The sequence below is a fragment of the Hyposmocoma kahamanoa genome, unplaced genomic scaffold (genome assembly GCF_003589595.1).
Source record: "Hyposmocoma kahamanoa isolate Upper Pololo Valley unplaced genomic scaffold, ASM358959v1 81, whole genome shotgun sequence".
Taxonomy (NCBI): Eukaryota; Metazoa; Arthropoda; class Insecta; order Lepidoptera; family Cosmopterigidae; genus Hyposmocoma; species Hyposmocoma kahamanoa.
The window spans coordinates 1,526,687-1,554,284 of record NW_020654080.1 but is presented as its reverse complement, the minus strand read 5'-3'; the positions used below and the strand labels follow the sequence as shown (position 1 = coordinate 1,554,284).

At 35.3% G+C, this 27,598-nt stretch overlaps 1 protein-coding gene across 1 annotated transcript in view; it reads left to right on the top strand.

Moving 5' to 3' along the window:
• The window catches only part of LOC113234150 (knirps-related protein-like), a 161,978-nt gene that overhangs the window by 101,359 nt on the left and 33,021 nt on the right, over positions 1-27,598 (top strand). Inside the window, exon 2 of the mRNA XM_026469418.1 lies at positions 19,422-19,499. Within this exon, the coding sequence (XP_026325203.1) occupies positions 19,422-19,499 (78 nt within the window). The remainder of the gene's footprint in view (positions 1-19,421; positions 19,500-27,598) is intronic.

Genomic DNA, 27,598 nt, shown 5'->3' with positions numbered 1-27,598 from the left:
AGGTAAATTCTGTATATGCCTCGGTGGGAACGGGGATAGACTCGTAGTAATACAAGGCCTCGCTGGCGCTCGTCCTTATAACTCATACTCGGTCAGCAATCCCTTACTTCCCGGCCTCTGCAATAGTGTACTATTGTGAAATTACTCCTCTAGTTTGTTAGAATTTTAATACAAAGATCTAAGAGTGAAGAAGGTTCTAAAATCTCACACCAGGTGTCACTGGAGCGCAGAATGCAGAAAAATCCAGTACAAATATCTTTAATGTAGAATTTCGACAACTTGATAACTTGACCCGTAGCTCAGTTTGTAAGAGCAATACCCCGGTGCAGTATGGTCGTTGGTTCAAGTCCCATCAGGTCGAAAATTTTTTCTATGTGTTCGATATTCCGCACTGTTAACACAGTAGTGTATTAACTCAAAAAGTGTATTATCTGAGAATCGATGAAAAACAAATTACTTCCCGCGAAAGATCATTATAATTTATGTACAGGTTATACTTTATTATAGATATCTAGACTATTTCCTAATGCAAATACATTTAAGAATAAAAGGGGAACAATAATTTCATATTTTCATTTTAATAAGGGCTGTTTTAAGACACAAAGTGTGTCTCATTTTGAGTTAAGTAGATATATTTTAATTGATTGGTACAATATTCTAAGGACGGTTTTCTTGACGTGTAGAGAATCAAATTTTACGTTCAGCAATGATAGAATCTTGAAATTCACATATTTTGTGTTACCACACATTATTTTGTATTACAATTAATAGCAGTGCGATTTGTATTAAAATCTACACCAAGCACATAAAAGAATTCGGAAAGTCCGTTAGTTCGTTCCGTGTCTTAGTTGGCATAGCGTCTGGCACGGTTTGCTGGAAGAAGGTTAGTGTTTGTTTTAATAATTAAGTAGTAAAGTAAGTAGTAAAATAACAGTTACGGTACCACTCAGAGGTTCAAATCACAAAGGCCTGAGGGGCACTGCATCTGCACCCGTCACCTTGACAAGTCCCATGGTCTGTATTTTCACCAGCAGCTTGGCAGCAAAAATAGGTAAGGTGGCAGTACTTACATGGACGAACTCATTCACGGTTATTATACCGATCCGCCACGCAGAGGTCGCAGATTCAATTCCTGGACGAGAGTAACATTTGTCTGGCCTATATTTATTTCTCTCATGAGTTTGTCTATGACTTCCAGGACTTCCGTTGGATTTCCCTAGTGCGGGGCTATGAGTGTGTGCATTATTTATTTAGTTATTACTATTATTTATTTATTGTTTGCAACCTGTAATAGGTCATGGGGTATCAAGTACTAGACCATTTACTTAACCGCTCACGCGATGCGCTCCTCCTACCGCAAAATGGCGGCTATTTGGTTTCGCAAATTAGAAAAGCATTCAGTTTAAATACAAGTTTTTATAAATAAAAATTATTATTCTGCATTGCTAAATAAATACCCTCCGTACTACCAACAAAAACATCTCAAACAAAATGCAGTAATACACCGCAAATCCTGCACTTAAAAAGCACTAATGACATTTTTGGTGTACTTGGATAAATATGATAATATTCCGTTTGAGTGGTTCTAACGTTTACCATGAAATTACTCCTTAAAGTATAGTTTATAAACATTTATATTCAGGGTAAACTTAAAAAACACAACTTACGGTATGTTTTCAATAAATAAACACCGACATCACCAGCCCAAACAATAACACACACGATTGTCGTGACGTATTTTTGAAGTTGTTTATTTTTTTTAAATGACAGATCCAGGCGTTAAAAACTTTATGGTTTGCTAGGGTAGTTACCGAAATAGCAATCAATATTAGTTCTTTTACCTGTTATAACTTCGATGTCCGATAAATCGGTATAAAATCATCACCGGCACCTCTAGGTGTGGTATGCGTCTACGGCTGCATGTATCGCGTGAGCGGATAAGAGAGACATATTCTCAACACTAAAAAGTTGGCTATAACAATCATATGAACTTGTTCCAACATTACACCAAAATCAGATACCGTCAACATTAAACTAAAAACAAACCAGAAAATGAGATCACAACTTCTTATTACTGCACCTGTACAATTTAAATGTGTTTTAAACGCAAATTTATTATGCGCGCATTAATCGGTCGATCTAGCATTAATTGAATCGGCACAGGCGCAGATCGCTCATGTTAATTGGACATTTATTCACCAAGGTGCCGTCCGGCTTGAAGGACCATTTGTTAAGCCACGAGTTTGTAATTATTTTCGTCAGAAGGGTAAATAAAGTTAGTGAATGTATTAGCATTCTTAACTTAAGAGCCTAAATATACTAACTAGTAAGTTAGAAGGAATAATCCGTATCGTAGGTCGATTCTAAAAGTTTAGTAGCAGAACTTCTTGTGAACCTTCTTGAAGGGCTAAGGTGCATCATAAGGTGCAAAGATCTTTGCAATTAAAAGCTTTGAGCGACACTGCAAGTGACATAGACAGGCGTGTCGCTTACCAACAGGCGCACGACTTGGTAATACGTCACATGGTATCATTTTTTTTTAATGATACCAAATGACGAAATGAACAAGCCGTAGCCTGATGATAAAAGAAACGCCTGTGCCACTGCGTCCGTCACCCTGAGACATGAGTTGACAAGTCCCATGTGCCTATAATTTCACCAGCACCTTTATTAGCATATTCTGATATACTTAAATTACAATTCTGTGTTGTCATAGTAATTTAGAAAGCAATTTAGAAACGTTCTACTCCTAAATCAGTTCTACCAGGAATCAAACCCGGGATCTTCCAATCTAGCACCCTGCTAACCGCTAGGCTACCGAAGAGTCTTATAAATGTAGTTAAACAATATTTGTAGAGAAAGTCAAAGATATAAATTCTTGTTACAAAAACTATGCAGTCTATCTTTTAAGTGACAATAAATAAAATTAGTTTTAGAATAAAAAGCGAGCAAGTCAAGTTATAAAAGTATAACTAGCCATAGCTAACAGAAATGTAGTGCAACCAATCAGTTCTGTATGAAATACAAGCAGTATGAAGGCATTGTAACAGGCGTGAATGCATAGCAAATTATCACCTATCAAAACGAAATCAAGAGATAGGTCGCCGATTGTACTGCATGCAAAATATAAAGGGACTTTATAAATAAAGTTTCATTTTAATGAATATCAAAGAAAATGTAGAAGTTACGTAAAACTTTACAAATATGATAATTACATATGAAAAAAAAAGACTTTGAAAAACTTTGGAGTGTGCTTTGAAACTCACTGTAAACCGTAATTTTCGAATTTCAAAATCACCGTATGATCGCGCAGCGTTCCATTTTCAAAAGCTCGAATCCGTTACCGCAAAGTTAAAGACGTTACTTTTTTATTTTGCCAGCGGTGGATACTTGCATTGGGTCGGTTCCCGCGCCATTATACATTGGTCTCGCTCACTTACAGAACACTCGGTGCTTATATTTTGTGAGAACTCCGAGGATCACCTAGGAGTGGTGAGGGGTTATTCTAAGAATCACCGGTACTCAAGAACGACCGTTTTGTTCAATGTTAATTTTGACGTTGATTCTAGTATGTTGTACAGATTTCAAAATTAGAACTACAAATATCTATTTAGAAATTTTCCACATTGTACTATTAAAATTGATATAATAAGTGTTTGAATAAACCCATCCCTTAGAAACCTAATGTACGTACATAACTTATAAATTAAAGATTTAGTTAGAAAGATTAGTAAGTATGTTTATGGCACTAGGTAAATACAAAGAAATACAAATAATTTATTGTTCTTTTCCACCTTAACAATAGATTTTTCATGGTAATCAATATAAGGAGCATTATACAGTTACATTGTGAGGCGGAAGATTAGTGCCTAAACTAGATTGTTGATGTACAGGTCAAGTAAAGAAAATATGAATTAAATATACTTAATACAGAAGAAGAGATTTGTTTTAACTTATTATATTTTGACTAATCGTTTCTAGGACTCTCTGACTATGAGTCCGTTCTAATCTTTAGGTCACAATGAGGCGAATGGACTAGCGAGGAATTTCCCTCTTATACGACTAAGTTGAGAATAGTTCCCCTCGCTAGATAGTCAGGTTCACGAGGTGTACGTCAAAACACGCTGATATCCATCTAAGATTTGATACATATCTAGTATAAGAACCTGTTATCTGTAATTTGTAACATAATATTTTGATCTTTGCACAGACAACGGTAGTGTACGGGTAAGTGCTATGTTTTCAAACAAATATTCGGATTGAACTGTTCGTCTATTGTTTTTAAAGATTAATATTTTTCATGGGATCTATGAAAAGGTTTCTATCGGCTGAAAACGTCACTGCGCCCGTGACCCTGAGACATAAGTTGACAAGCCCCATGTGCCTGTAATGTCACTAGCACCCATTACAGATGAAGCCACACTCGATCGCTTACTACTGAAGATTGAGAAAAAGAAGACATCCCCGCCTCTTGCCAAGACTTATGAACAAATATACATTCTTGCCAACATTGAAGAGATATGAATATAATGTTTTACGAAAATACCTTCAAATGCCTGAAACCTATTTAAATAAGAATCTCTCATAGACACAATATTTAAACAGATATGGAAAAAAAATGTTGAAGATTTGGTTTGGTGCATTCATTCCGATGCCGTAAAACTAATATTTAAAAAAAAATTCGCAGCATTAAATAGTTAAGGCGGCAGACTGTAATCGAGAATCGTTTATTGTGAACGAAAATATCTTATTGGAACCTGGATGTCGAAAAAGGTTCACAACCCCTGGAAAACGTGTGAAGTCCCGGCAAGAAGAGCAATAACGATAATAATGATGCACATATTATTATGGACTCTTAAAATAGTTTAGTAGCAGTAGAGCTTCTTGTGGAAGAGTTCGTCTGGGGAAGCACTGCCATCTTACTTATTTACGAGACCTAGCAGTAATGTAAGCACTACTGCGTTCCAGTTTTTAAGGGTGCTATTGAAATTACAGGCACAAGGGACTTGTCAACTTATGTCTCAGGGTGACGGGCGCAGTGGCAGTGCCACTCAGATTTTTGCGATTTAAAGCTCTGAGTGGCACTGCAATTGTTATTGACAGGCATGTCGCTTGCCACCAGGCGCACGACTTGTTCGCCTCATCACTTGATATCACAAAAAAAAACAAAAATTCCAACAGTATTATTTATCTTGAAATTAACGACATATTCCATAAAATCTGTAACTTAAAGCTTATATCATTTGGAATATTCGAGCCGAAGCAATCTAAGCACTTTCTCTGACCAGATAACCTCGCGAACTTACCGCTCCACCTGTTAACCCTTTGTTGACTACAGGAGGACGTTCAGTAATTCATCTTTATTCATATACAAAACTCACATTTTATTTTACAGTTACACACTTACAAAAAAATGAAAAAGCGAGACATGTTTTTGCACTAGTTCGACAAGTTACCAATAGATGGCGTTGACAAGTTTCAACCCATTATCTAAAGCGATGTTAAGATTTTCATGCGCACCTTAAGTAGTTGAACTATGATTGTATCTATATTTCCGTAGTATCGACTTCAGGGCGCCATTTGATGTTATTTTGACACGCAAATTGCATACATTAACCGGTAAAATTATAAAAAAAATAATTACTTGCACACCTTGACCACACATTTAATTTGCCGTCATAGCGAGTCCTTTTCCAAGTTTCTTAAATTCCGTATCTGTCAACTATCTGGTTAGTAATAGGTCATCAAACTAATTTATATAACATGTATTACATTTTTTTGGCTCCGTCATGCCCTAATACATAAAACGTAAGTTGAGATACGTAATATACATTGCACGTTCCAAATAATATTGTTACTAATCAAATTTAAACTCATATTCATAGACCTAAGAAATAATTCTTAGGTCTCGCAGTCAGCCGTGACCATGGATTTGTAATGAGACCAAACGTTGGTTTATTTGAAAAAAAAAAGAACAAATTTCTTTTAGCGACAGCATTGATTTTAACGTCCGTTATATTCGTCAACAAATTATATATTATGAATAAAAAATTAATAAATTTATTAATTAAATATTTATTCTATTAAATATTTATTATTTCCATAATATACAAATGGATACTTAACTGTGGAGACATGTTTCACATCGGTGTATTTGGGATACTTGACTTACTGCTTCAGTTATGCTGCATATTCCTGTGATGGGCACAGCTTCCCACGGCCAGAACGGTCGCTGGGCTAGCGAGCGTCTCCATAATAACAGCCAAATGACAGGGCGGTGTTCACACGGATCAATTTTAACAATTCCATAGATACGAGTTGTTTTAACGATTGGACACTTTGATGGACCATTAATGTACTTTTTGGTTCAAAGTGACTATGCGGCGTTTAAAAATATGTAACAATAGTTGAAAATAATTTAGTGTGTACTTTATAATGGGTACTTGTGTAAAGGAATTAAAAAAAAAAGTCAAATGTCGAACTCCAAATTGTATAGTGTCACAAGTCAATAATCTTTTTTTTTTTGGGTTTTGTTGCGGGTTTTAGAATCATTATGGCAACATTTTAACAGTCTATTATACGACTTGTCGGTAGAGTATTTATTCGAATTAAAGAAAGAAAGAAAGAAATTCTTTATAATTTAGATATTCGGCAATTCATAGATAATATTAGGACATAATAACTAACATAGGATCTTTTACAAAATAAAAAAAATACTAAGAAGTTTAGCCAGCTGAGCTTTAAGCTGGGCAGAGCCTCAGTTTTCAGTTTTCAGCTGGAATCTAAGAGGAGGTAGCTGTCGAGTTCTTAGGTTTTCGCGATTGTTACACATAGGAAATGAAACTATTTTTCCGGATTTAAATCGCGTATATTTGTTTTTTCAAACAAACCGACGTTTCGGGCCCTTTACAGGTCCCATGGTCACGGTTGACTGCAGTGCAGTTGACTGCAGTAGGAGGTAGCTGGTTTCAAATATTTAACATACAAAGCTAGGTATTTAAAACCAAGAGTAAAATAAAATAAAATTACAAGACATCATGATAGAACTAATTAAAAACGAGAATATAATTATAATTTAAAAAAAAAATCTATAAATATGCATTGTACTTTTAATATATACATTACAATATAAAAAATGTTCACAATAACAATAATGTCTCAATTCATAAGACGTTAACAGAGACTGCAATAAGCAAAGGACATTTACCAAAACTTTAAGAAAGTAATTAACACACATAGAGTACCATCTTGACTATTTCTGCCGCCAAGCAGTAATGTGAGCATTACTGCGTTCCGGTTTTGAAGGGTAAGGGTGCTGGTGAAATTACAGGCACTTGGGACTTGTCAACTATTGTGTCAGAGTGACGGGCGCAGTGGCGATACCTCTCAGATCTTTGCGGTTAAAAGCTTTAAGTGGCACTGCAACTGTTATGAACAGGCGTGTTTACCACCATGCCCACGACTTGATTGTCCTGGCACTTGGTATCGTAAAAAAAAATATATCCAGAAGGTACCTTGCTACATCACGGAAATATTCCATTTTATTGTGTTCTATATTTTTTATGTCTAACTAACAATTACTTTACTGCGATAGTGTATTTAGAATAATGGTTTCATAATTTAAAAATTAATTATTTTTAGGAAATGTAACTATTTTTTCGGGTCTAAATTTCGTTCGTTTCGGGCCCTTTACAGATCACATTTAAATTAAATACCTTGGATCGTGGCTAGCAGACTCCTGGGAAAGTGATACCGATATCTGTGTGCGTATAGAAGTTGCCCGGGCATCCTTTGAAACAATGAGGAAAGTTTTAAGCAGCCGGCAGCTATCTCAGGAAGAAACTTGAAGCGTTCAAAATGTGGTGCTACAATGCTCCGCATCAGTTGGACGGACAAAGTCACGAATGTTGAGGTCCTTAAACGTATGGCGAAGAAGGTGGAATTGGTACACTCAGTCAAACAGCGGAAGGTTGCCTATTGGGGTTATGTACTGTGACATGACAGATATCACCTATTGCACACTATAATGATGGGCAAAGTATCTGGGAAGCGCAAGGTTGGAAGAAGGAAAATGTCATGGCTTCGTAACATCAGGGAGTGGACCAAGACAGACGAACAACTGTTCAGGCTAGCTCTGGACAAAGAAATATATAAAAAACTGACTGCCGACCTTCAATAATGGAGAGGCACTTGAAGAAGTCAAGGTTGACTATTGGTTTGTTTTGAAAAAACAAAAACCCATTTAGATGTGAAAAAAATGTTTCATTTCCTATGTTTAACAGTCGCGAAAACCTAAAACTCGTGTTTAGTGTGTCGTAGTTTTGATTTTTTACTCATTCCGAACTTTGACCATCGTGGTTTCACTTTGCCACGTTAGCCATTTTTGAGTTGTGTCACTGTTACAGCCGGTGTGCGATATTATAATTTACAAAGTTGAATCAGGTTTCTATTTTAAGCACAGCCATTGATCATTATTAATCGTTTAACTTAATTCGCAACATTTGAAACAAGCAAGCATTTTAATCGCAGATTTTTTTTTAGTCCACGAAATCGCAAGCCCACACCCATCAATCATGCATTAGAAAGTGTATAAGACACCAAATTTATATCAATAGCCAGTATTTCGCGAATTATAAACTAATACTTTATTAATACTGGTTGAAAGTTACACCTAAATTTAAAAAGGTATAATCGACACACATTATACGTTTTAGCGACGACCTGTCATTAGTAATAACACGCCAGACAACCTTTATACAGGGTTATTTCTAAAATGCTAACAACCTCACAGGACTATATTTCTAAAATCATAAACAACAACTTGGTTCAATTACTTGTGTCGCTGCGATAGGAACGGTCCAAGGTCCAAGGTTTGTTATGCTCTTGGCTGTACCTCGTTCCAGGACTGCAAATAGTGTATTATGTGTGGAGGTCGGGAGGAAGAAGATTGAAAATTGAAAATTAATAATTTAAAAATGAAATCAGATTTTTGTTGGATTGCGAGTGGCGTCTCTATCCTATAGGGTCCTGGCAGAATACCAGCGTTGCGGGCAGCCGCGTCATTTATGCTGAGCCAGCGCGTTTTTCTGCCATGACTTCCAGTGTAATATTAGTAGATAAGAATATCATTATTGTTATATATAAGTTAATGCCTATATCTGATGTCATGGTGGTGAATAAAGCTTCTATCTTTCTATCTATCTATCTACTTTTCTCAAAAAATAAAACTTTCCCAGAAATCAACTTTTACATTTTTGTTGTAATATCTGACACTTTTTAGATCTGCAAATGGTAGTTAGTTTAACATCCAAGCGTTCCTGGCGTGGCCCGAAATTGAAATAGGCCGATATTAAAAAAAGAAAACGAAAATCATCGTCAAGTTTAAAGGAAAATTCAATCGCTGTAACGACTTTGAAAGCGTGCGTAAAGCGTAAATCATTTAAAATCAACAGTATAATCTACATGTCGTCGAAATGCGATGTGTTTAATATGCTAATTACGTGTCCAGATCAAAGATAAATGATAACGGCCAATGACAACCTTTTCGTGCGCGCGCACATTCGCGAATTCGCATCTGACGTATCCACGTATATACGGCTGGGTAACCACAAACGCTACTCAAAGAAAATAAAATGTTTAAGGCCCATGTTTAAAGTCGAAATTTAATTTTGGAATTGTGGTTCGAAATTCGCACACACGGTTTAAAAATAAAAAAGTCAGTCGACAAATTAATTAAGTTGTAAGGGACTAAATCGATCTGTTGAGTCGGATATCATGCTCGAATACGCAATGATCCGAAACTCGAATCGTGCGCCGCGATGCGCAATGGCATATCGGTCTACCGCAAAGGTCATTCACCGGCACCCTTTTTCATACGTCAATTAGTCATCTCGAATATTGCAATATAAAAATTAAAAATTATTTCACATGTCATTCTTAATAAAGAAGACTCGTTAAAAATTATAAAGGAGTATAATTTTGCGTAAATTAGTTAAGGATGCAAACAAAAGAGTAAAGAGTGAAATCAATAGCGCTTAAGTTTTTTAATGGGACATCAGAAGAGCGATAAAAAAATTGAAGTTGTCGAGTACAAGTGGCGATATCATAAAGACGACAAATCATTGAAGACATGGCCGTACAAGGCCGGGCGTGTACTGCGCAGTCGCCGGCGCAGCGCGATTTATCGGGACATTTCCCGTGTGTCGTACGATTATCCGAACACTTATCGCGGCTAGACGAGCCATCAATTAGATCGTGCTGTACTTGGCTTTAAACTCAAAGTTTATTCTATCTTAGCCACAGAATCTGTAATGATTGGTATAAATAAGAGACACACAAGAAGTTAGCGGCAATACGCCGATAAAGATCCAAATAGTTGTTTTGAAGGATCCTATAGCTACTTTCTTTAGAAACTTGAAAGATTGAAAGTCATTTTTTATCTCAAATTTTTGCAGTTTCATAAAAACCTTACTACTGTGAACATAGTACAGCAAAAATGGATACCGACACAAAAATACAAGGAATATTTGAAGGGTTTTGGGTAAGGTCTTGGAGGTACATGAAAAGAATCAGCAGGACATAAAGACCAATGAGGAATTACCAAAAAGAATGAAGGAACGTATACATATTGATATGACAATCTGACCTTGAAATGAAACCTTGACCCATAATGAGTCTCTTTTACAAATCAAAAGCAAAGCGATATCCTCTCCTTATAAAGAGGTCAAAGAAAAAGCATGTAACAATAATGGCATTCGCAACATCGAAAATAGCTTTTAGATTTAAATTTAAAAGAGATATAGGAAGCAGCAAAAGCACAAGGCAATTGTGATTGTAGCCGTAATTTTTTTTTTTATGAAACACGTGACGGGAGGTGTCAACAAGCCTTACCTTAGATATAAAATTGACAAATCCCACGTGTCTGTTATCTCAGCAGGACCCTTCAAAACTGGAACGCAGTAATATGAGTAATACTGCGAAAAAAAACCGATATGGTGGTAGTACTACTTCCTTGGGTACACTCTTTCAGAAAGAACTCTACAGCTACTAAGAAAAGAAAAGTGCAGGTCCCAGGTATTTATTTATTTTCAAAAAAGCTCATCAACAGCATATGTATTTATACATTCAAAGAACTAGAAAGAACAAACCCCACTACACAAACCAATTACAGATATACACATCATTCAATGAATAACACCTAGAAGCCAAGTAAACCTATGACTGACTATAATAACATGAATGTTAAAAGTAAAAGAAAAAAATTAAACTAAATTTAAGTTAAATCATCAAAAACAAAATAAAGATTTCAAAAAAGAATCACACAGTGAATCGGGTACGCTTACGGACATGTATTTTAAAATGGCAAATTTGTAATAGCAAAGGAATCAAATGCTAAGGGAAAGAAAGTAGTACTACATCTGACCAGTCGTTCTTTATCGATGCGTAGCATGGAGCATAAAAGAAGCCCTCAGGAAGAAACTTGAAGCGTTCGAAATGTAGTGATATCGTAGAATGCTCCGCATCAGTTGGACGGATAAAGTCACGAATGTCGAGGTCCTTAAACGTATGGCGAAGAAGGTAGAGTTACTACTCACTGTCCAGCGAAGGAAGGTTGCCTATTTGGGTCATATACTGCTACATGACAGATATCAAACGATTGGTAAAGTAGCTGGGAAGCGGAAGGTTGGAAGAGGGAAAATACAATGGCTTCGTAACATCAGGGAGTGGATCAACATCAAGAACGTGGAACAACTGTTCAGGCTAACTCTGGACAAAGAAAGATATAGAAAACTCACTGCCGACTTTCAACAATGGAGAGGCACTTGAAAATGAAGAAGAAGGAAATAAAAAATATGTCTAGATTAGGTATAGCCGCATTGAGTCCATTTTAAGAACAAGAAATACGAGACATGTTCGAGAACATTGTTTCTACAAACCGGTGGATGGAACAACCGAGTGAGGTATTACACATCTCTACATAATTTAATATTCCAAAACCCATTGAAATAAATCTTAAACAAACTTTATCCCAACTAATCGTTCCGTATGTAGCCCGCGCGCAGAATCGCGTCGGATCTAATTTAGAGCGAGCGTAAGCGGGCAGATGAGCGAAGCGATAAACGGCACAGGGCGACCTCACGCTGCGTGATTTACTCGATGCGCTGGCGTTGCTTACTATCAAACTACCTGTGCCGAAGTGTAGTAGGAATTGTAATAGTTTATAACATTTTATTGCTGTAGTTGATGAATTCATTTAAATTTCAGCAACTAAGTAAGATAGTTTAAGGTAGTTATAAAAGACGCCCAATTTGTACACCTAATTCTGGTCATAAAAAGCGTGATATACTTTTATTAAAAGATTATTTTAAGTATGAAAATACGCGAGTACATTACATAATATATTTTGTAAAAGACAGGAAGATGTTCAAAGATTAACTCTGTGGCCGAATGGTAACCATGTTGGTCTGCCGCGCAGAGATCCCGTTCCCGGGACGGCAGAAATATTTGTATGTCCTACACTTATTTCTCTCGTGAGTTTGGGTGTAATTTATGGTTGTCTATGTGTTCATCCATGGCATCCGCGATACAGGGTTTCCCAAGTATGTGCGTAAAAAAGAAACGAACAAAATTTAGTTTTAAAAAAAGGGTCTAACTGTGTTATGTACAGGATTTAAAAGGAGTGGTATAGTCAAATTAAGATTTTTTTAAGTATGACAAAAAAAAATCAATCTATCTTCGAATACTTTGTAAGAGATACACTGTAATTAAAAGTTACTCCTTACAAACAGCGCTACGCAATTACTTAATGCGCATACGTTTGGGAGCGATGTCAACGCGCGCACCTGTAATCTGTGATGTACTATACTTTGTAAGTAGATAAACCTATTTGCTTTTGTGCTTTACTATGCCAACTATTCCTTTGGAACTTATTTTAGTGCTTTCTAGATAGAACTCTGGTTTTTTAGGGTGTTTTGTCCTTTTATATCATAGACTTCTGTTAAAAAACATGAAAGTATTGTTCATAGTTACAATAATAACTGATGGTATTTGTAGCGTAGATTTTGTACTTTCCTTCTATGCTCAATGAAGTAAAGAATAATAATTAAAATTTTTACTATAAAATTGTTTTTTGAAAAGGAAATAGATCAATTGTTTTATAAAACGGCAAAGTTAAATAATCGATGACGATGTAACCTCTTTCACCGTCATCCTACCTTTTTATCATCATTTTCTCTAGTTCCTAGCCACCTACTTTTGAAATTTTGAATCGTTCTCAATTCTTTTTTTTTTCGTCATTATTACTTTGCTTCGTTCCCTCGTGACTCCTTACAAAATTCCCGAAGAGAAAAGACGTGTTCTTCAATAATGTAAACCTATCTGCTTATAAAACAGCAATACAATTATATACGCATACAGACCCTTTTCAGCTATTCCTTCTCCTTTCTTTACCTTTTCCTTGTTTCTACCTCTACAATAAAAAATTTGCAATAAAAATTATATGGACAAAGCCTTCTTTAGTTTCGCTTAGACTAGGCTACAAATCCTTATTTCATGGGTAAGCAATTTTGCAACTCATTTGTAAGGCAAATTCCTCTGAGAAGAATGCATAAGAAACATCTAGGGATTGTTTTTTATAAATAAAGTCTGGACGACGTAGGCTAGGGTTCCACCCCTATGTTGTAGTTATTCCAAAGATTCGCACAAAGCATTTCACTTCCACATTTATATAGCGAACAGCTATGGAGTGGGATTCCCTACCTGCAGATTTATTCCCTGAACTGTATAACTTGGGCCTTTTCAAGACGACTCCATCTTTGACCTCATCGACACTTTCCATCAGGTTTTTAATAAAACAAAAAAATATTTGTAAACACTAATTACTTACAATATTTATTTCAAATATGATCTAGGCAATCTGCAAGAATTAAACTAATAAATATTAGAGAACATCACATATGTTGCTATGGTCCCAAAGTAAGTAGCTAAAGCACTTGTGTTATGAAAATCGGAAACAACGACGGTACCACAAACACCCAGACCCGAGACAATGTAGAAAAGTTAGTTTTCTACACTGACCCGGCCGGGGATCGAACCCGGGACCTCAGAGAGGGCGACACCTATCATAGAGTTTTGTCATCCAAATACTCAAAATATGTATAAGTAACCTTTAGTACCAATGGTAGAACGATTGCTTCTCAATTTCTGTAACGGCATGTACCTATGATTTTGATATCTAAGTTGAAAACATTTGTGACTACTTTCCAACAACACTTCTCGCTAACGATGAAAGAAAATATAGTGACAACACCTACATGTTGAAAGTAGTTCACAGCGCTCGGAAAATGTAAAAAGTATGTAACTTTTACCATCGAGAAGACCCGTACTTAGCATAAGGGGTGTATAAAAATAGTGTAGAAGTAAAATAAATTTAATATGGTTACTTATTTGTAACAAAAGTAACACAAGAACTAGTACGACAATTCAAAGTTATAAATATGTATGTCATAAGAATTAAGTAATCATTATTACCCACGCAATGTAGTAAAGCTTAAAAAATAATGGTAATAATAAATCTTAATTACCCACCATAAAGACAACTTTTGGCTACAGCTGAATTAACAGAAAACAAAAATAAAAATATGAACATATAACAATTAATAATTATACCTTTCTTCATAATTCTACAGAGATATAAATCTGTTATATATTATTTATGTACGAGAGATGGTAATCGTTGAGATGAAACTGGCCTTATTTACATAAATATATTCTGACCATCTTGGTACATTATGATCAGGTCCTAACGACGAAGGTTCTTTCACATAATATGCTGTATTACCTTTACAGATGTTGCCAGATCTAGAGAAAAATCATACAGAATACTTGTTACGTGTAGAACTCGGGTAAATAAATATGTAATATTTAAAAAAATATTCGCTTTACAAATAAGATTGTTAAAGAATATAGTACCTCTAAAAATAAAATTGTTACAATATTGTAAAGTGCTTGATGTCTATGATAAGGTTAAATTAGCTATAGTAACTGAAAACCAAGAAAAAATATTACATATAGTAAGAAAAATGATGGCATCTAGTCTACGTACATTTCATTTACCGAAATATAACAATGTGTCTGGGAAAAGAATCTTGGCATAGATACTTGCCGAGGTATTGAATGAACTACCGACAAATATTGTGGAAAAGATCACAAATGAAAGTAACAATCAACCGAAAATAATTGTAAAACGTTATCTTATTCTAGATCAACATAGAACTCGGGATGATGTCCGCTCAGTAAGTTGCGTTATAATATGCGTTAATGTAATTAGATTTACAATTATTACGTAAAAACAAATTGTAATACATGTTGGTTAAGGTGAGAAGCTAACTAAAGTGCTAAAATCCTATGGTAAAGATTATAGAAATAAACAGTTTAAATTTTAAAAAAATAAACGGGTTACCTATGAGAAGTCCGAAATGACATTTTCCAGAAATTTTTGCTCGAATTTTCATAACTTCGAAAGAACCTAACCTAACTGAACCTAAACGTGTCTTCGCGCTAAACATCCTACAAATCTTAAAAGAACAACGGTTTCATTATAATTCGGTTTTCGGGGTAATGAAAATTCGAACAAACGTTCTTTTGGAAAAAATAATTCTAATTTCTGATAGATTACCCTCTTCACGCCTCGTTTGAGGGATACTATATCGTAAGACGGAGGGAATACACGCCCTGGAAGGGAGTTCCATTTCTCAACTGTGCGACAGAGGAAGGTGCCACCAAACCTTTTAGTTGTCGATGAAATACGGCTAGTTGTAAAATTGTGAATACGGAGGCCAGCACGCATGCTTCGAAGCAGGAAAGGGGAGAGCGGGATAAGGTTGAACAGTTCTTTCTGAGTCCTCTGGCACTCGATATGTTACATCCGATAAAAAGCGCTAAGTGATGCAACATCTCTACGCAGTTGTAGCGGTACAAGGTGTGATGAGACCTCTTAATCGCAAATGACTCGTGAGGTGGGACGCTGCTAACTGTCCTTGAAGAAAAAAGAAGGTACTTGATAGACCCAGAGATGCAAACAATACTCAACGCAAGACCTAACCTGTGTTTTACACTAGACTATGGTAATATTCATTATTTTAACTACTTATTTGTCTCCATGTGTAGACGGTCTTCTTTGTCAATGAGTGCTTGTTTGTCGGTATGTCAAATATTTGTACAAGTACAACAAATATATATATATATATGCTAGAAGTGCTATCATGAAATATAGATGTTTTGAATTAAAATTGCCGATTATTCGATACGCAAGAGCTTTAAGTCCTGTCATCGATTCAGTTATAATTTTTAAAAGAATTAAACAAAATAATCGCATAATTTAATGTACCCATTAACCAAAACGACCCTACTAACATTAAATTAAAGTTTAATCTTACTTAAACTGAGTTAGTAATGGTCGTGATCTTCATATTTAAAGGGTATCGTGGTGAAGTTATTTTTCGTTATTAATAACGGACGAAGAGATCTTCGTTAGCGGCGGCGGTTATGGCAATTTCTTTAATTATTGCACCTAAATTTATGAAAAGAGAAATAAAATATATTTATTATACAAGATTATTTGTAAAAGATTAACAACCTCGTAGGAGTATTTAATAATAAACAACAACTTTTGTTGTCAGTATTCTACAAGAGCTAAAGAAGTCACTACCATGGGTTGTCATCCAAGTACGCAGAAGCTTTGTAATAGTTTTATACTCTTTAGTATAAAGTTTTTGTATCACTGTAGTGAATATTTTTGAACTTCGAGAATGGCAAATTTTCAATGTCAACTGGAATTTTATTACACCAGCATATACATTGACTGCCAAGAACTGCTAGTTTGTTTTTATTCCTCGTATTAAAGTTACCTCCGTCATTATTAAAAAGAAATTCTTCGTAACCTAAATAACATTTTAAACAGACTTCATAAAAAGGAGGAGAGAACCTCCTCCTTCTAATTCGACTGTATGATTTTTTTTGTGAACCGATGACGATGAATCTTTTTTTTTTTTGAAAGAGGGTACCTCACTAGTGGTCCCATTGGAAGAAAATATTCACACTGGCTTTGAAGATCCATTACCATTACCAATGATAATATGCACAGCACACAAATCTCAGTAGTAATAGAGCTCCAAGTGACAAAAGTTTGTCCAGGAAAGTACTGCCACGTAATAATGTAAGGGTGCTGGTGAAATTACAAGCACAAGGGGCTATTCAACTTATGTCTCAGGGTGAAGGGCGCTTTTGCGATTGAAAGCTCTGAGCTGGACTGTAACTGTTATGAACAGGCGTGTCGCTTGCCACCAGGTCCCATCACTTGATATCAAAAAAACGCACACTAATTTCATCTAGTCACGTATTTTTTATCCTCTTTTGTTTTAAAAAAACATTGGCATAAAAGGTAACAAATAATTAAGAAACTCAAAATAATATACTTAAATTAAAAATTAATTCGTCTAAAAACAGTAACTACAACAACCCGCCATTTTGTTCTTCCAGCACAATAAGGTTGATTACAACCTCTATTTGTATCTAATGCCGAATTTTTTTTTTGTTTCGAAACTGGTGCAACAATTTAAAATGTGCCAGTGCGTTACGCGTCTACGCGTTGAATAATTTTAATCGATACATTGGGCATTAATCGGTACACAGATCAATTTATCGCGTGTGCAACCAATAACATGCACCGTGGTCCTCGAGATTAACAACTAAATGACTGATTGGAAAATGGTCGATCTCGGTCACGGCATATTAATATCAAATTGGGTTTCTGAGGCGTTTTTCAGTATACACTCAGTTCGTGTCGATAAGAGCAACATTGTTGCAGCGTGCATTCCGGATCTTATGGAATATTCAGTAATGTAATTTTATTTTGTTACCTGATCACCTTTTCGCTGTGCTGTTTATTTTGTGCCTAATTTCTCGTAGATATATATTTATAAAACGTGTTTAGCTTTTATATACATTTTTTAAAATTCACGAATTTTAGCTTATGTCATTTGTAAAATAACCAATTGCTTTTAAAAAAAATCAATAATATCAAATTTTTAGCTTTTCGCAAATGTGACATATAGGAACGGCTGAATGAGATGGTAATGTTTTGAACCATTCATGTCTAATATTAATGCAAACCCCTTCATTTTTCACTATAGTTACAAAAGTTATTAATAAACACTTTGAATACCTTATTTTTAATTTCCAAAAAACATACCAATTTATATAGGATATGAAACTATTTTTTCGGATTTAAATCCAATTTATAATTCAGCCGTGATTCAATTTAACCTGTATACGGCCCAAAAAGCTGTATTGTTTGAAAAAAGAAAACTCAATTTAGATCCAAAAAGATAATTTTATTTCTGATAAATAAATCTACTTAAACCAATCTGTACGTTATAACGCTTGCATAAGATTGAATTAAGTCTGTTGAATTTACACGTACTGCCAAAGCATCCATAGCTCCGAAATATCAAGTTTCGTTTGTAATTACGCAATATTTTTAATATTATTTTATTTCAATGTATTTGTTTTTAATACTCACAAAAGAATACTAAAAATTATCAAAGTTCACATAGCATTGTTTGTCTAGAATATTGTTTAATACTCAGTCAAATTGTTTATATACCTTCTTCTATTAAAACTGTGAAAAGATGAGCTTTTGGTGGTAACAAATTTACACTCTAGATCTAAAAAAATAATCATAACAAATAGAACATAATATAATTATTTATTTCATATTATCAATGTTACAATATTACTATTTAAAAAAAACAATGTCAAGCGACGTATAATGCAAAGTTGTCGAACAAAAAAAAAAAACAAAACATTGTCAAAATACATACTTTTTTTTCGGGTCGTTTAAGTGTTTTAAAACAAAATAAAGTTTATCAATCTTTAATTAGCATACTTACGTGCATCTGTCGATAACTGTATTAGACGTGAATTATAGAATTGATGAAAACAATAATATTCTGTCTGTACATGTGAAATTACAGGCACTTATCAACGTATGTCTCATGGTGAAGGGCGCTATGGCAGTGCCCCTCAGATCTTTGCGATTAAAACTATAAGTGGCATTGCAACTGTTATGGACAGACGTGTAACTTACCACATTACTTGGTATTATAAAAAAAATGTAGACAGTGAACTACCAGATGGCAGGTGATAAAGGTGAATGAATGGAAAAGAAATATTTCTGGATTGTGATGAATGACAGAAATATCCTCTTCCCTTTACGCTTGTACATCAGAGAAAAACAAACTGTAAGACAATTCCATATGCCTGCAATCAATTTAGATAAGTCCGTTCATGGTTTATCAATACTCTAATATGCTAAATTTCAGCGTGCGTAATAATTTAAAGTATGTTTTGTACTATTTCAGATGAACCAAAAGTGCAAAGTTTGCGGGGAGCCGGCGGCCGGCTTCCATTTCGGCGCGTTCACTTGCGAAGGATGCAAAGTAAGTTGAAATAATCTCATCTGATTTACACTTTATTGGTAGCGTGAATAGATATTTAACACCAAGTACAACCACACACACGTACATATGCACGCACAGAACATACAATAGAGAACCAAAACAGCGGACAGTTTTCTTAAAAACATCATAGAAGGAATGATCGATGGAAAGATTAGATCAGATAAAATAAAAATTAAAGCGCTGAACAAAGATGTTTGTCGATTACTCTAACGCCAAGACCATAGCTCTTAAATAAGAACATGAGAAGTAATGCGAACGACGCTTAGGTAATACGGAACGTCATCTTTCTTTCATTTGAAAATACCACTATTGCTTTACTCATTCTTTCCAAATGAGCTACTCATCTTATGGTGAATAGCTGTGTTTAATAAAAGACGGCTTCAAATCTAATTTGCTTACGTATGAAATTAAGATACTGTTGAATTTCAATTTAATGATCTACAGGATCAAGTAGATCAAATTTGATATGATAACTGTAAACGGGATAAACACTCTATCAGTTACACAGGATGTTGGTAGCTGCAAATCGTAATTGAAATTCTATCCTCGATGAAAAGTTGTATAGATAAACCAATTCTTAAACTTCTATTGCAATGTAAGGTCCACCGTAGGATACAATGCTAGAACTACTGCTACTAGAACAACCCAAGTACTTTCCACTAAGGGACATGAGTCTCCTATAAGTCACCCTGGTCTAATGCGGGTTCCCATGCAATAAGAGCCTAAATACGTTGAGAGTTTTGCGTTTGGTGAGTTGCGTCGTCCATCACCGATAACGATATTTTCGCTTTTATTGCATGGACTTAAAGCTTTTTCCGATTCAATAAATGTGGTGACTAACTTAACGGGGTAAACCTACTCTTGCGTGCAGGTTGCTTCACGACAATGATTTCAGTCCCCGTTAAATCAGATGATTATTAAATCTGAATCGAACAGTCTCAATGATACAGGCCTGGAATCAAACTTAAATCTCTTGCAGTTTAAGGAAGTATACTCCCAACTAAGCATACACAGCTGCTTTATCAGTGAAACCATTTCTAAAAACGCCCTTAGCCCTAGATTAATGGTGCTGTTATTTTGTAATGATACATTTCCTATCTTCTATTCTAAACTAGAGACCTTAATCTAAATATCACCAGTACATATACACAAACCTTAAACCAGTGTATCAAAGTCCATATTAGCATGAAAATAAAACTAATTATTAGTTATTAATAAAATAATTATGTTCATGTTCATAAACCTTATAACCAAATGGTTAGATTCACGTTTGTACAGAAATTGGTATTAAATAGATGGTTACCGAGTTCCAGGCGATACACTTGAACAATTCGATCGACTAGTTATTTTTTCCTCGTATTTGCATCGGAATTAACTAGATTCGAAATCTCGTTCGATTTCACCAATTATTTTAAACGGATTCCTATTATATCATAGTAATGGATCTGATATCAGATATTTATATTAACTAACATCCTTATGTTCCTACCTTCTTGTAATTGCAATTTTAGTTCAATGATATCAATTTGATTCTTTACTTACTTTTGACGCATTTTAAGTATGTGATATTAGACTGGAGTTTAAAATTAAAAACATCTTGAAGATGGCAAGGACCGAATTCACCGCTATTCAACTCCATAGCGAGCATAGTAAAAAGTTTTGGCTCCAGTAACCTTCCCTGGAGAACCCACTACAATGCGTCTCATATAATGTGACTTCGAATGTTATCGATTTCATTTAATTTATCAATTATGCAACATCAAAAGATAATTCCATGAATAATTGATTATTAATTAGTATTAATCAAGGTTATTGCCCTAAAAGTGAACAACTTGTCGCTTTTGATTCTTAATAGATAGAATTTAAGCGTTTCTAGTAGTACAGTTTTTGATAAAAGCTTTAAAATCAAGATATTGAACCGATATTTTTACTTCTCATGCTCGTATAACGTTATTTATGTTTCCATGCAAGCGGAAGTGTAACATTTTGAGGAGGCTTCGAAGTGTTTTGACTTTTTAACACTGAAGAAATAAATTAGAATCAGCCAATGACGCGACACATTAAAAATAACTGAACCTATACACTTTTAGAGCGACTTTACTCGATCATCTTTTCAATATTTTTGCCCCTGTGATATTTAAGTAAAGTTTTTTTTTTCACTAATTATTTTTAGACAAATTTCTCAAGGCCAACTTTTAGTCTAGTTCTTCATATTTTGAACTATACTTCGTATTAAATTAGATGAAATATCCGCGTCACTAGTAGTAGCCGCCACGCTAAAGTGTCGGACATGTTTCCCATCGTGAAAAAATTTATCAATCGGCGTAACTAATTTACCGATTGTAGCCCAGGGAACGCCAGATGTACAGAGGACATGAATAGTACGCCATCGCGAGTATGCTCCTTTCGTGACCTAATGACCAGACGCTATGACTTATATTCGTAAATGAAAAAAGTAGACTTATTTATTTTACTGGAGAATATTTGCTCTTGAAAGCTGAATGTGATTATAGATCTTCCAATCCAAAAAAAAATTTTAATACTACAGTAAGAGACGAGTGGAATGAAAGTGAACATTAATTAAAGAAAAGGAAAACTACGGCACTAAAAGAAAACTACGATGACCTCGATAGCCCAAAGCTGATAAATTTTCTGAATTAATTCTGATCTTTTTCTATTGTTTAAAGAGGGTTTTGTTCCAACGAACATGTCACCCTCATAATGACATACAAAACAAAAAAGTTTCAAAATTAAATAATTATCGTCTGTTCTTAAGTTCAGAATCCACTGCATTGTACAGCATCTTAGCCTCTCTCCTACTCGGAGATACCAATATACCGTTAACAACACCAATGTAATTATTTTTAATTTGTAAGTTAGACCTTTGAGACTCATTTACACTCCATAACTTTATGGTATATGTCTTCCAAAATTACCGCAATTACCACAATTTGGACTATCAAGTGTTCTCATCATAAATGTAAACATATTCAACAGTATTTGACCGGAACGTAGTGTCAAAGCTACAACCATGACTTTGGTCTGGATGCTGAAAATAGTGATACGGAGTGAATTCCGTTGCTAAGTTTGCTCATAGTACAGGAAATTCCTAATTCAAATCCAGGTAACTGGTGTATTGTCTGTCAGTAAAAAAGGTCACAAAAATTTACTTTTGGAGACCCTTAGTCAACGAAGAGAAGTTGGCTCTCTGTGTCTGTTCTACCGTCTTTATAAAGAAGAGTGCCCAGAGAAACTTTTCCAACTGGTGCCACCGTCTCGTTTCCACCATCGCACCTCCCGCCAAAGGAGTAAAGCCCATCCCCACATCATAGATGCCTGGCATTGTAAAACCACGCGGGTATTATGTTAATTCTTTCCTCGAAACTGCAAGATGGGAAAAGATCTTCCCTCTGAAGTATTTCCTTTGCCCTATAACGTAGGATTTTTCAAAAAGCATATCAATAGGGCTCTCAAAGGCTGACAACGTATAGGTAGCTCATCTGATGTTGCAAATGTCCATGGGCGACGATGACAACAACTTGTTTGCCTCCTACTTTCCAAAAAAGATACTCACGGCTTTATATTCTGCTTGGGATAGAAAGCCCATAGCTTTTTTGCACGATCCCGACAAACCTCGCTTCATTTACATTGATCAATCTTTTTATTAAAGCCCTCTTCTTCTTCTCACTACGTACTCCAGCTTTTTTAAGACCATTCTCGATTTGATTTAAAATTTATTTGAAACATATTATTAGATTACTTTCTTCCCAATTCATGTAAACCAATTTGTTACAGTAGAATTTATAATACTACACAAGCTATTTAACAGGTGAACAGCTTGATACTTGTGAAGCTAATTATCTCCGTGTTAAATGAATCGTTTTACACACTTGTCGAACAGTCTACAATTTAACCGTGGGGTTAAAATGCTGATATCATACGTCTTTTTATTCACTGCGTAGCTGTTGTATAATTCTTGACGAGGAGGTCCTGGGTTCGATTCCCGATGAGACGGTTTTCTAAAAAGGTTTTGGTCTGAGCGTTCTGGGTAGTACCCCGGTGTGAATTTCGTTCCTCTTAATTTGTGTTTGTCTATGTGTATGTCTATGGCACCCGCGATACAGAGTTTACTAGTGCGGGACTTGAGCGTGTGCGTTGTTTATTTATTATTCAATACTCAATACATTATTGCATTCCCAAAAGTTTACAATTTTAATATTTATTTATTATTCCCTAGATCGAGTTATTTGCCTCATTATTATTGTTATAATTTTTACTTGTAAACATCAAACGACAATATTAAGGACTTTATATGTTATAAAGAGAACGAAAACTACATCAGTAAATTTTTTTTAGTACCGATAATTTAAAAAAAACAAAATTCTAATCCTTAATACCTACAAAGTTACAGTAATCAGCGAAATCGGTATTTCTCGTAAACGTCCATATTATTTCGTCACTATAACGAGTTGAATCGTCGCGAATTGTCGCAGAGCAAGTGGAACAGAACGACAATGGGTGTCGCAAGACGGCGACCGGGGACCGACCGGCGCAAGCGCAGGATGCGACCTGCAACATTGACCTAGTTGTATTACCTGTATTTAGATTTCGATTTGAAATATAAGACATAAAACTGTAATGTAAACAGGAAAACGAACTTATGAACTACACTAAATCAACACCCATACATATGACATCTTGATAACGATTTTCTTCTTTGTTGTGCCAATTTGGAAAAATTCATTCCTTTCTTGTACGTCTGGCGCACCCTAGGCAACAATTGGCGAGCACCTTATGCCGATTGTCAAATCCTTCCACCACGATGGCAAGCGCTAGTGTAAGCCATCGTTACGATAAGAAGAAGCCCAGTATCAGATACCCATACCTTCTCATGTTACGCCCAACAATAATATCTGCTAATCTCTAAGTCACCAATATCCAGTTCAAACTGGATTGGCTATAAATCAATTGCATACTCGTCATTGCATGTCATTGCGCAGGAGCTTTTTAATTTAGTTTCACCTTCACGGTTCGTTCCTCCTTTAGTTGAGAGTCCAGAGCATTCCATGCTTATGTCGTTGATATACCCATTCGTAGAAAGCGCTTTCATGATACCAAGTCATGCGCCTGGCGATAAGCGACTTGTCTGTCCATAGCAGTTGCAATGTCACTCAGAGCTTTAAACGCACTGCCATTGCGCCCGTCATCCTTTTCTTTTTCTTTCCTAAAGTGTATGGCAAAAAAATTAAATACACTACCAACATTGACTTACAATTATATGAACGTCGGGTCCGCGCTAAAAAGTGTTCGAACTTATAGGGCGTTCAAATCGTATACAGAGCGTCATTCACGCTTTAGTCTTCGTTTGTTCGACTGACAGCGAAGCAAGCTAAATTAGACAGTACTGCGATGACATTACAATTTAAATTCAACGTTTTAGCTTTTTCATATTCCTTTACATGTCACTACGTTTAAATAGGTTGACTTGGGACATTTTTTTCGTGGTTTTTGTATTAGACCCGTCGTCCATTTATTTGTAAGTCAATGACTACCAACATTAGTTTCACCCGAAAACTACAATTTAGAGCTATTCAAGGATAAAGCATCTACGTACTTCGATCACAAATATTTGTGATAGTGAGCTACTTAGCTCTTGCAAGTGGTCTCGATCTATGATGTTTGAAATAAATATTGTAATTGATATATGTGTACAAATGTTTATTTCGAAAGAGCAATCCCTAGAGTTTCTTACTCGTTCTTCTCAGGGGACTCTGCTTTACGAATGATCAATAAAATTTATCAATATAACCATTTCAAGTGTAACTTGCTTACCTATAAAATAAACATTATTGGGTTTTAACTTAGAGATTGCCACTTAACATCAGGTATTATTGCTTCAAATTCAATTCTAAATACATCAATGATTCTCACAATCACTTCGTTACTTTTGTTTTCATCGCCATTGACTATCCCGCGCAGGTTAGTTTTCGAAACGTTCAATTTCATTCGGTCATTTTCCGGGCTGTGGGTTCAATAGTGACCATTTTGCAACAACCCGAAGCAAATACCATGACCATTCTCTTTACATATGGTTCTGATTGTAAATACTTAACTGTATTAGCCTATATAAGCGTCACTGTAGGGGACACTGCATTGTTTTATTTTAGTGTTTTCTGCACAAACTCATTAATTAACCCATACAAATATCCAAGGTGCAAAATAACAATTTTATACCCACTGTATAATCAATCCTAGCCTTCAATCCCCTTTTTTAAACAAGTACAACACCATTAATAAGTAGAATCCAGGTCCCAGACGCGTACCACGACAGGAAAAGCGTTTTTGTGAATAAAATTTAAGAATTGTAGAAACACAAACCCAAACCTTAGATATTTGTTAATTAATTTAAGCTTATACGATTTTATTCTATTGACCCTTTTATTGTTAATGTTGTGTACACTGTAATTGTCATATATATCGGATGTAATACTGTATATTGTATGTTTAGATACTGTAATATACATACATATATGATATAAATACTTCACTTCACGTCTTTCAATGGTTGTTTTCTAAGTCTATTTCGACTAACATAATCCAGCGCCATAACTGGAAATAACTGAATTCCGACACAATCGCGTACGCGCGTCAATTTGTCTGCCTAATTAAACGCAGCGCCTGCGCAGCGGTTTGTATGCTAATCAGGGCTTTTACATGCGCGCTTTTCGCCACTGCTTGTCCATTGAATGAACATTCGTTATTTCATGTTTGAATATTGACTGGTGGAATATTACAGATTCATATTTGGTTGTTTCTAAAATCTGTACGTAATGTAAAACAGGTCACCTAATCTCAAAGTAAGTAAGTTAGAAATTATGATAATAACGTACCAGAAATCACACCAATTGCCTAGTCCCAAACTAGGGGATTCACTATACTATGAGTACCAATGCAACGCAATTCACTGGGGCACTTCCTAGAACATCCGACCAGAACCAATTGAGACAAATTCATTTCCCAATTGGTCATACCGGGTATCCAATCCAGGACATCCGCATCCAGCGCCCACCAAATACTACCAAAGTGATGGTAAATATGTTTTGCTTATAGAATTGTGCTGTCTCATAATAAAAGAATTTGTTTTTGGATGTGCCCTTATTTTTTGTGATGAGTATCCAATGACAGGATAAACAACTCGCGCGCCTGGTGGCAAGCGACATGCCTGTCCGTAACAGTCGCAATGTCACCCAGAGCTTAAATGACAAACACGTAGGGCGCTGTTACTATGCCCGTCATCTTTAGATATGAAGTTGACAAGTCCCATGTGCCTATAGTTTTACCAGTACCCTCCAAATTCGGCAGAAATTTTCAAAAACACCTCTACTGCTACTTACTTACATAACATTATGGTATGCTTTGAAAGTCAAGCACTCTATTAAATTTGGGTATCTTTTAACATTAGCTTTATTAAACATTTATTTGTTTATTGCATTATAATACACTTGATTACAGAAAATAGTATTCCATACTATACTGATCCAGGCATTGCAATCCAATAATAAAAAATATATAATATATATTTCCTATAATATTAAATATCCAATACAATCTCACATTATTCAAAAAACAAAATCTATCACATCATCAACTCTAAGGAGTGGGTTCAGATCATAAGTAGTTCACCAATACAGGTTGGCTTCACACGTTTCCTGAGGGTTGTGATTTACAAATGTATAGTCTACAGCACACGAACCTATATGTACACTTTTTTTCAAATATCGCCTCTAGTGTAACGGAACAAGATTCGTCAACGTGTAACTTAATCTGCCGTCTGTACATAACTTAAAAACAAAAATTCACAGATACAAGTCAATCTAAAAGGAACCACGCTCTCACTGGTTTACCACCGCTCTTTCTTAATAAACTAACATATACGTGTCACATGTTAAAGGTGTAGGTGGCCGGTTGCACATTTATCTTTCTCACAACTCTCTATCCAATAAGAACACTTCTATGAAGTAGTACATTTTCGTCGTTTGTAATACTTTTATGCCTTTTCAACCAGAGATATAAAATCT